At 38.6% G+C, this 11,324-nt stretch overlaps 2 protein-coding genes across 3 annotated transcripts; both read left to right on the top strand.

The window, feature by feature from the left end:
• The first annotated feature begins 3,055 nt into the window (after positions 1–3,055).
• Positions 3,056–6,706, top strand: LOC126789319 (probable galacturonosyltransferase 4). Of its 2 annotated transcripts, none has more exons than XM_050515450.1 (9): positions 3,056–3,314; positions 3,401–3,435; positions 3,520–3,561; positions 3,654–3,756; positions 3,840–3,991; positions 4,406–4,668; positions 4,781–5,138; positions 5,250–5,825; positions 6,153–6,706. In XM_050515450.1, the coding sequence occupies exons 1-9, from the start codon at positions 3,206–3,208 to the stop codon at positions 6,426–6,428; spliced, it is 1,914 nt and encodes a 637-aa protein (XP_050371407.1). In that variant the 5' UTR covers positions 3,056–3,205; the 3' UTR covers positions 6,429–6,706. The 2 variants fall into 2 exon arrangements, with proteins under 2 accessions (XP_050371407.1, XP_050371406.1); XM_050515449.1 differs by having other exon boundaries at positions 3,057–3,314; positions 3,398–3,435.
• A 1,875-nt stretch (positions 6,707–8,581) lies between these two features.
• On the top strand, positions 8,582–9,340 carry LOC126788796 (cell wall / vacuolar inhibitor of fructosidase 2-like). Its single transcript, XM_050514808.1, has one exon. The coding sequence runs from the start codon at positions 8,586–8,588 to the stop codon at positions 9,237–9,239; it is 654 nt and encodes a 217-aa protein (XP_050370765.1). The 5' UTR covers positions 8,582–8,585; the 3' UTR covers positions 9,240–9,340.
• The last annotated feature ends 1,984 nt before the right edge of the window (positions 9,341–11,324 follow it).

The following is an 11,324-nucleotide window of genomic DNA, read 5'->3' as shown; positions in this document are numbered from 1 at the left end:
CGTGTGCGCCTCCCGTATCTGAAAATCTTAACATGTATGAATGCAATGTATGGAGCTTCTGGCATGTTTTAATTAAAGGAAGAAAATAAAATCTTATACGAAGAGATTAGTACGAGCTTTTTGATCTGTTCAAGAATTGCAGGCTCCAAAACGAGCGTTTATATCTGTGGCTACCGGAGCATAGAAAGATGCTGCTGCATTTTCTGGCCAGCTATATGCCCGAGGGAGAGAAACAAGAAAACATTGTTAATAATTCACCGGTTTGTGTCTCTTCCTCATAGTCGAGTGAAATGGTAGGATTATGGAGTTGCATAATGACATGGCAGAAAAAATATGGACAAAACAGGGGGAGGACGAAAGAGCAAAGAGAAAAGGATGGGAATTGCCTGTGGTACTTGAAAACTTGGAAAAGGAAAATAGAGAAAAAATGGAGCGGAAAAGGAGGAACTAACGCAACCCATCAGTTTGATTTCATTGCAATTGTGAGAGAGAGATGGGCGGGTAAAAAGCGTGATGGAGGAGTGTGTGTGCATGTGTGTGCGGTTAGAGACGTTTTAGCCTAAAATCGCGTTGCGTGTGAGCAAATCATCATTCTTCCTTCAGCAGACGTTACATATGTTCAACAGCAGCTCCAGATATATAACACCAGCTCCTCTCCTCTGCCGCAGCCACCGCCTGTAAACCTCTCGCTCATAAGATACAACCACAGGTAGATCATCTTCATCGAAACATAATTTGATCAATCTAGCATCCTGGGACACTAATGATCCAATATTCAATCGATCATTGTTCAAATTTCATCTGCCAGCACTGCGACACATCAGATTTCCTTGTTCTTTATGATCGATATATCTTCAATCTTTGTTTTTGAAGCTCACACATATAAGGTTCGCATGAGAATGTGCATTTTGTTATGTACTCTCATATTTCATTATATATGCATATGCATTTAGTAGCACTGTTCTATGTATATTGAAGCACTTGTCCAAGAAATTTATTAATATCTAACTCTCCAACCATGATTTTAAGCATGTCCTTGCAAATATATAAATTTTTATCTGTGTCGAAATTCCTATTAATACACGATATATATATATATATATATATCGTGTATTAATAGGGTTGGTAGTTAATGTGTGCCTCTCCCTTGCTTGTTTGGTTTTATAAGTACTTTTCTCATATAGATGGATCTTTTTAAGATCAGGAACTTTCAGTGATAGAGCTGTAGTAGATATTAGCAGAGATTAACTTTGTATATAATGTATGGAATTTTTTATTTTATTTTCTGAAAAGATCAATCTATGGACTATACATCAGTGTAATTTTGTTTTTCCATCAGCAGATCATCAAGGAATAGGAATATGGAGCATGAGCTGCGTGACAGCAAGAAAAGAGTAAGAGAAGGAGATGGAGAACATATGATTCGTTCAGGAAAGCATGCAAAGACAAAGGATGATTATTTAAATGGTGTTTTTGATTTGAAAAATGAGGTGCTTGAATACAAGTCCAACCACAGCGGCAGCGGCGGCAGCAGCAGTAGCATAACTGTTAATAGTAGTTGTAAGACATCATCATCATCAGATTCCCATGATTACTATGACTTGGCATTGGGGGTATTCGATTTCCCGTGGATGAAAGATGGTGTAATCTCGAAATCAGATCAGGAGTACTGGAATTTTGAAGACGTCTTCTCATCATCCCTAGAATATGATCAGATACACACACCCGCCGTAAGCACTACTTCAGCTGGAGCTCATATTGAATTTTCTAATTTCAGCTGGCAATGTTTCTATGATGAGACTGATCCAGATGAAAAGGTAGAATTTCCACAAGACCAGCCCAAGCTTGAGGAAGATGTGTGGCATGCACCCACTTAATCATCAGTTACTTTGAATCCAGAATATGATCATGGAATCATGGATAAGAGAATGGTCAATCAACATTACCAAAAAAAAAAAATCAACATTAGAGTGCGGACAGTTAAAACTAGCTAGCCCCCTGCTCAATCGGACTCTGATCATGCATGCATGAGACTTGCAAATTTTTAAAGTAGCTGGCATTGCTAAAATTTACAGCAGAAGTTACTAACGTACAGCAGAAGGTCACTAAAGGTAATAAGCATTAATTTGTCCTGAAGACTATCCCTAGATATCCCCCTAGTTCTGATTTATATTTCTGCCTTGTCGTGCTTTCAACATCTCCGTTACACTTGTGTAGTGTATGCATCCTTATTTCATACTGGCTGTTAATTGTATCTATTTGTTACCGCAACCATGTAAAGGTTGAAGCTCTTGAAGTAGCTTGGGTTAATTGAAGATAAAAATAATTCTAATATATAGATTCAAAATCTTAGAGGATTTTGTCTCACTTTTCTTCTGTTTTGCATGGTTCTTCTTTAAGCAGTAGAGTTACAGGAGCACAATATTTTACATGACTTGTTGTTTCTATGGTGAGTCTGCCCTCAGTGATGGTTTCCATTGGCACAGCTAAAATACTTGATTAGACTTTTGCCACCAAGGCCTCGTTTGCCCCGAGTGTTCCAATCAGAGTGTTTCTGTTTAGCTTTCTAGAGATACGAGGACTTGATGTTTTAGCCACCATCTTAAAACAAGGATTGCATAGAAGGCAAGGCCATAGATCAAGCAGCTCATTTTACTTGTTTACTTGCTGTAAAATAAAGATGGGTCATGAACTTTGAGCACAATAGATGGAACAGGATTCATGTGAAATTTCTGTAAAAAAAAAAAATTCATGTGAAATTAAGAGGCCTGGATTGATCAAACGAACACGAAAATAATACGAGTGGCAAGAGAGTGGGTTTAGCATTTGAAAGAGTAAGTGCTACTATTTCCCAGTAAATAAAGGTAACAATCAATTGCAGCTGGCCGAGTTGCCGACACCATATGCTGTCCGTTGAGGTTATAATAATGATGGATGGTCATGATTGAAATGATGTACGTGTACGCGCGAGTACCAACTCCATCTTGGGTCGGATTAAGTTTTCATAGAGAAAAAAAAGGAATAATTTGCTATTGATTCAAGTTGCAGCTGCAGTCCACGCGCGAGTGAAATGTTTATGAGAGGTAATCAGAGGGGTAGTACATTAATTCCAATGCTAACATAGATCCTCCTCCTGCTCTCTCCCTCCGTTCTATATCCACCTAGCGACTCTAAACCAATCCCACCGGAGGCAAGGCCGGAAAAGATGATGGTGAGGAATGTGGTGATGGCTATGCTGTTTGTGACTGTGATTGCTCCCATTATTCTTTACACCGATCGTCTCGGCTCCATCCACTCCTCCTCTTCTTCCACCGGTAACTTGTTATTTCTTCAATTGCGGTTCCAATTTCTTTCCTTGTGTCTTGCTAATTAAACTAAAACCCGATGCTTTTCTCAGCAGCCGGAGACGAGTTTGTTGAAGACGTTACTGCTTTCGTAAGTTTCCTTTTCTGTCTTGTCTGGATATATTTGCATTGTCTTTGATTGAACTCTCATCTTACCTTTGAAATCTGCACGCAGCCTTTCAATGCTCACACTGGCCGTCTAAATCTGCTTCCACAGGTCTATTCCTTGCACCTATTTTACCTCTTTGTTGTTCCCTCCATACAGAGATACATTCAACTTACTTTCTTCTTCTTGTTGTTGTCCCTTAGGAATTGTCCACTCTTGAAGAACCCGCTGGAGTCGTATACTCCGAAAACTCTACTAAATCATTTCCAGAGTCCAAGGAGATCGGCACCAATCACTCCCACCAAGGTACTCTCATTTTCTTAATTCTAACAATTGCTACTTAGGTGTGTGCTCTTATTGATCATTATTTTTGTTGGATGGCCAATCAGTATCAGCCAGAGTGTTGGCTACCACCTCCAACGAACAAGATCAATCTCAAAAGGAGAACCCCATCATTCAGGTCACTCGGACACTTGAGCAGAAAGGAAACCAGCTTCTGGCTCAATCGGATGCTAAAACAGCAACTTCTGAACATAATAGGGTACATAAATTATCATCTTTTTACTCAATTCTTTATTTTCAGTGACTTTAACAGCTTCATGTTGTCTCACAAATGTAAAGTTATTCCCCTTGCGCTTGATTTGATACGTGTTGAAGATGATTATCATCACCTAATCTGAGATTTAACTATTTTGGTGCTCGACATCATCAACTACCAGACTATTTTAACAGTTAGGTTTTATAACAAGATATGTAGAGCAATGCTATATTCATGTTGAGTTGTTTATAAATGGTTCCTTTGGCAAAATTTTAATTGAAACTTGTGAAATTTTGTCCAGTAAATCGTATCCATTTTCTGGTACTCACTTCCAATTCTAGTTCCTTAAACTATACAGAATTCATTTCTTTTGTTCTCATTCTTTTATGGTTCTGCTTCTTCTTCCTGGAAATCAAGCTTGATCAGCAATCCACTCAGACCTCCATTAAGGTTAATCAAAGAGAATCTGTCAAAACTGTATCAGTGAAAAACAATCATGAAACAACTATTATGGATGGTCAAGTAAGACTTATGAAAGACCAGCTCATCAGGGCAAAGGTCTACCTATCTCTTCCAGCTACAAGAAACAATCCCCAGTTCTTAAGGGAGATTCGACTCTGCATAAAGGAAGTTCAGCGAGCACTTGGGGAAGCAAGCAAGGATTCTGACCTGCCAAGGAAGTATGTCTTCTCTTAACAGAAATTAGCATTTTTGTATGTCTACCTGCTTCTGCCCCTTTATCTTGCTTTATATTGTTTATATCTTCCGGAATAATGGTTTGTATTGATGCAGTGCAAATGATAAGTTAAAGGCAATGGAACAGACTTTGGCTAAAGGAAAGCAGATTCAAGATGACTGTGCTGCTATGGTGAAAAAGCTTCGAGCTATGCTCCATTCAATGGATGAGCAACTCCGGGTCCACAAGAAGCAGACCTTGTTCTTAACCCAGTTAACAGCAAAAACAGTTCCTAAGGGACTTCACTGTCTTCCCTTGCGCCTCACCACTGAATACTATTCCTTAAATTCTTCTCAAAGGAACTTTCCTTATCAAGAGAGACTAGAAGATCCCCAGCTGTACCACTATGCGCTTTTCTCAGACAATGTATTGGCAACGGCAGTTGTCGTAAACTCAACTGTAGCCCATGCTAAGGTACATCTATCTTGCTGCTGCCCGGCACTAATTTAGTATCTTCCATCCAAGTACTGGACCTTCAGTTTCTGTTCACATCTCTAACTGATCAACTTCCTGGTATCTTGGCAGGACCCTGGAAACCATGTTTTCCACATTGTTACTGACAGGCTAAACTATGCTGCGATGAGAATGTGGTTTTTGGTAAATCCACCCGGAAAAGCTACTATTCAGGTTCAAAATATTGAAGAATTTACATGGTTGAATTCTAGCTACAGTCCTGTTCTGAAGCAGTTGGGCTCTGCATCCATGATAGATTATTACTTTAGGACTCATCGCTCCAGTTCTGATTCAAATTTGAAGTACCGAAACCCAAAATACTTATCTATCCTAAACCACCTCCGATTTTACCTTCCAGAGATCTTCCCAAAGCTCAACAAAGTTCTGTTCTTGGATGATGACGTAGTTGTGCAGAAGGATCTTACAGGGCTCTGGTCCCATGATTTGAAGGGAAATGTTAATGGAGCTGTAGAGACTTGTGGAGAAAGCTTCCATCGCTTTGACCGTTATCTTAATTTTTCAAATCCTCTTATTTCAAAGAATTTTGACCCTCATGCTTGTGGATGGGCATATGGAATGAATGTCTTTGATTTGGAGCAATGGAAGAAACAAAACATCACAGAGGTGTACCACAGATGGCAAAAGCTGGTAAGTTTAATGGTTTCATTTCCCTGAATTTTTATTGAGTGGCTTGACTGCTTCATTTCCTTGAACATTACTGTGTGTGCAACAAAACTCCAATTCGTGAATGGAAACTAGCTAATCACTGTAACTCCTTAGCTTTCATTCAATAATATTGCATGATCAGGAAACATGTATTTGAGTTATAGACTTGTGTTCTGGAGACTGGATTTAGGCATAATCTCAGATTAAAATTTGCATCCCTCCAAGATGCATTCATGTTGCCATACTTTACCAGCCTGTATTTTCCCCTTTTTTCTCTTTGTGAACTATTTTATTTTTGTGTGTATACAGAATCATGATAGACAGTTGTGGAAGTTGGGAACGCTACCACCTGGTCTAATAACTTTTTGGAAACACACATATCCACTTGAACGGTCATGGCATGTGCTGGGCCTTGGTTATAACCCTAGTGTAAGCCAGAAGGAGATTGATCGAGCAGCTGTTATACACTATAATGGCAACATGAAACCATGGCTGGAGATAGGCATACCCAAATACAGAAGTTACTGGGCAAAATATGTTGATTATGATCATACGTATATGCGAGAATGCAACATCAATCCATAGAAGGGGTCTTATGACATAGTTGGAAGTTTTTGGGCAATACCTTCTAGGCCGACCATAATTGTGACAGGTTCTCCTCTATCTCCCTCTGTAGGCATTTTTTTGTTCTGGAGTAACAAGCTCTCAAGCTTTATTCTTTCTGTATACAATTTGATTTTTTTCCCCCTCGTTGCTCTTTCCTACTTTTTGGACTCTGAGTTGTGATTATAGATATCTGCAGAATTCACAATGTACTTGTAAATCTTTCTGTTATATATAGTTAGGGGGTTTTGTACTTGTTCTCCTTGTGTCGTGCATGGATGTTATGATCTCTAGTAGAGCAATCTTCCTCACATCCTTTGTACTGTATATATACAGATTTTCTCAAATAAAGAGGTCCGCACCAATTGTTTTGGTGCGGATTTCCATTTTTGAACCACTTTTCGGTCGAATTTCCTCATCTTCACCATCTAATATCTAGATGATATTGTGTAGATTATGTCTACAAAATTTCAGCCAATTTGGCGATCATTAAGGTCCTCGAATTCGAACAATAAATGGACGAACTGAATTCTGTCAAACATGAACCGTTCATGTTTTTTATAGAAAAACACAATTTTGAAAGCCTTAACGATCACCAAATTGGCTGAAATTTTGCAGAGATGATCTACACAATATTATTTAAGATACTAGACGATGAAGATGAGAAAATTCGATCAAAAAGTGGTGCAAAAATGGAAATCCGCACCAAAACAGTGGTGCGGACTTTCGCAGCCAAGAATGGCTGTATATATACAGGCGTTCTTGGCTACGGAGGTTCGGACCGTCCGGATTCGCCATTTCCGGCGACGGTAGGCCGCAACGACGGGGCAGACCACGATAGCCATACTACTCACCTCCCAACGATCTCGTCTGTGACGACCGGAGCTTCATCTGCGACGTACGGCGGCCGGAATCTGCAAAAATCAAGTTTCTAGGCAGATTCTTGAGATTTCGCCATTCCGGCCAATGTGGGTCGCTAATTGAGCTTCGGCCGGCACAGACGGGAGGGAGAGCACAGCTGGCAGCATCCGCGTCGTTGTTGCGCGTCGCCGGTGGCCGGAATGGCCGAATTCGGACGGTCCGGACCTCCAGACCTGAGAAAATCTCTATCTATATATATATATATATATATATGTGCAGCTCTTTACTGGTATGATAAACTCCAAGTTGTTTACATATTTTGTAGGCATATCATGTTTTGTTGTTGGACGGAATATTGACATGTTATTACTTGAATCAGTGTTTAAACTGTCACAATATAACAAGCAGCTTGTAGCATTGATGCTAATGGTTGAATTTGACTAAGCTTGATCAGAGGCAGCTGCATATTATTAGGAAATCATATTCTACACCTAATGGTTTTAATAGTAATGTGTGTTGGGGGGGGGCAGCCTATCTTGTATAAGTGGAGGTTGGGCAGCAAGGGGATGATGATGACGTCTCTGTAATGCTATGAAATATGAATGTTGCTGGTGAGTAGTGACAGCCTGTTCCGTGATCATGGTTTTGCTAGTTGTTTTCTACTGTCTAGTGTTCTGGAATATCACGATAAAAAAGAAACAAGACACAGTGGCCACGCATTCACGTGGTCATTGTGTTACCGGGCCACCAGATGTTGTCTTCTAGACTTTGTGTCTTTGTGGTAGTAGGCCCAGAATCTTCTTCGATGTGACGAAAAAGAAACCCACGATTGTATGAAACAAGTGTAAGAGCGTAAGGGTATGAGTAGTCCTCCCAATTAACAAATCATCAGTGGTTCTACAAATTCTTAAGTTTCTACCATTAGATAATGAACTTTAATGTGCTATTAATTTCACCCTTGGATGTAGAATTAAAGTGAGCACGCGAATCAGCCAATGGATGTGTAGAAATAGGGAGGGAGGAGAGAAAAAACTAGGATGAACCACTGGACTAGGATGAAATTGCAAGATGTATATGGCACCCGTATTACGTGACTAGTACTGGATGAATTGACTTGCATAAATATCTTAATGGTTTCCCTCATTATGTTTACAAATGGAAGGATCGTTTATGTGCCGATATTTGCAAACCACCATTAACATCCACCGAACTCGTATTGATTTGATCGAAATGTATCCTGTATCCTTATTGCTCAGGACAGAAATGTATCATCACTTAATGCATCGCTATATGCCACTCTCCTTGATTGCTTCGCTGCATCAATTATTTATAATACAAGCAAGAAAACCAAACAAGGAAAAGAAGAAAATGGTAAAATATCACCATATCCTGTGTCTCTCAACTCTATCCTTGTTTCAATGCTGCCTCTTCATACCATGTCCCTGTGCTGCTACAACTAGTACTAGGCCATTGAGGCCAACCAGCAAGCTTGTAGACGCTGTTTGTCGCAAAACATATTCAAGTTACTCCTTCTGTGTGGAGTCTCTCTACAGCGACCCACGGACTCCAACTGCTGATAGATATGTGCTCGCCTACATCTCCTTTGGGTTAGCGTACTTCAATGCCTCCACCACCCAACACCATGTTGCCCACCTCCTAAACAAGACTGTAGGAGCACAACAACTACAACTGCGACAATGTTACCATGATTATAACGGGGCTGTTTCTGCGTTGCAACTCGCTTACGATGACCTCAATTCCGAGACTTTTTTGGAGCTTGCAAATTTGGCAGGTGTTGCTTCTCTTGCTGCCGATGATTGCCAAGCTGCTTTCAATACCACTTCTTCACCTCTCACCAAAATGAATCGTGATCTCAAGGGTCTGTGTAAAATCTGTGTGGTTGTTTCTAACCTCTTTACTGGACTTGCTTAGAAAGGTTGATCTTTTCTTTTTTCAACTTATGATTCATATGGAGCTACGAACCTAATGGAATGCAATAGTGAATGTTGATATACGTACGTGAATCACCTGTTATTGTGATAACATACTTTTGGAGGCTCAAGCTGCAGCACTGAACTCTTTTCGGCCTAGGAAAGCCCGGCGGGCTCAAATTCTCTGGTTTGAATTATTAATAACCTCAAACTCTCTGGTTTGAATTATTAATAACCAAAGCAGATGGTAACAAGTTGCTAATTGCATCAGTGCATGTAGCCATGCACAGTACGCGTATCTATTTCGGAATAAGGTATTCTATGATGAATTTGTGATAGAGTATTGCTGAATTATTAGAAGACACCAAACAATGATATAGGGGAATCTTTGAGCAAACAGATATGGCAAGATCGGTGTCTCGGTGAAGATGACGGACTAACAGCAAAGATATCATAGACCACTTTTTTTTTTATAGTATCGACCCTTATCACCCTATTCTACGAACTTCGAAATAAAAAAAGGATCTCCAGAATAGTAATGGCATTAATAAGAGAAAATTGATCTTGCATTATTCCATGTAATACTCTAAACGTCTATTCAGGCCGTCCACTTAATCTGTATAATTAAGTTAGAATACGATGAACCAGGTCAAATGCCGGATGGAAGAATATTTGCATTCAAACATAGTTGTGCTTTACTTTAAAAAAAAAACATAGTTGTGCTTTGTAGGCTAGCAGTTAGAGAGGTACTGTGGGTGGACACCATTAGAAAACCTTTTCTCTTTTCCTTCTTTTCATGCACAAGATGGATAAGCACATATCAGACACAACTCGAGGGAGAGCTTCCGGAACCTGTGCGTCAATGGTTCTCCATATTAGTGCAAGTGCAGCATTGATCAGTCGTTTTCCATATTAAAGGGGAATTTTGTACGTTGAGGGTTTCGATCTGAAATTTCAAATGATCACCTGAAAGCAAATATGGAATGCGCGCAGGGGATAAAAAGCATTGCTCGACGCCAAGCGTTTGCTTTAATTTGTCCGCCTGCCCCTCCCATGCGATGACATTACTGGATTTTCTATTATCGAAGGGTCATAACGGCAACGTTCTTTCCTCTTTTTTGGAACTTCCAAATACAAGTACAGTCTAACGGTTCTTTTCTCTTTTGCCTCTTATGTCTCTTAATTCTTAAATTACAATTGGAGTTTCTATTCGTATTTTCAAAAACAGTATTTAGATCTCCTTACTCAGTGGATTTCCATTTTATTTTTACAGATACCTAAAATGTTATTTAGACCTCAATAATTTTTCTAAAATGCTCATTATCTAATTTGTTATATTAAATCAGACTACTATCAATTAATTTATTTCATACTCTATTTCAAATTCATTTATTATATACAACTTGAAAAAAGTATAATAATCACACAAATTATCTTCTCGAATTAATTCACTATTTCCCTTATTTTCTAAATTTATAATAAAATTGGTAGATTTTTTCATTCATTTATATATATATATATATCAACTCACCAATAATTAACATCAATGTATATGAAATATTTTTACCTCTAATGAACGAGTTTTGTTCTTTCACTCAAATCAAAGTTTATGCGAAATTTTAGATAGTATATAGTTTATACTTAAATCGTCTACATTCAATTTGATGTTAATCATCTACATTTAATTTTTGTGACTTATGATGTTTATAAAAAAAGGGTAATCGATTCAATCATTTTATGCAATTTTATATCCCATTTTGGGATTTTCTAGCAATAAATATAGAATATAATTATCTACATTTGTAATTTAGAATAGATAAGTTAAGAATTGTTTTTTGGTAATTTCATATGAATTGACTAAATCAAAACTGTCTATGAAAAAGAGAGAAATCTAAGTGTCATTTTAAGAGATATGAATAGAAACTCTCAATTCCAATACCCCTTGATTTCCTTATTGTGCATGTTATGAGGTTAATGTCGTTGTAAACTTTTGTATTATGTGATTCTCATCATGCCCGTAGAGAACATAGTTGAAGTTGAGTTGCCAAAATGATATCTTTCAATTACCAATATCGAAACTTTTGAA

This window comes from Argentina anserina, chromosome 3, assembly GCF_933775445.1.
Source record: "Argentina anserina chromosome 3, drPotAnse1.1, whole genome shotgun sequence".
Lineage (NCBI taxonomy): Eukaryota > Viridiplantae > Streptophyta > Magnoliopsida > Rosales > Rosaceae > Argentina > Argentina anserina.
This window is presented reverse-complemented; position numbering and strand designations above follow the sequence as displayed.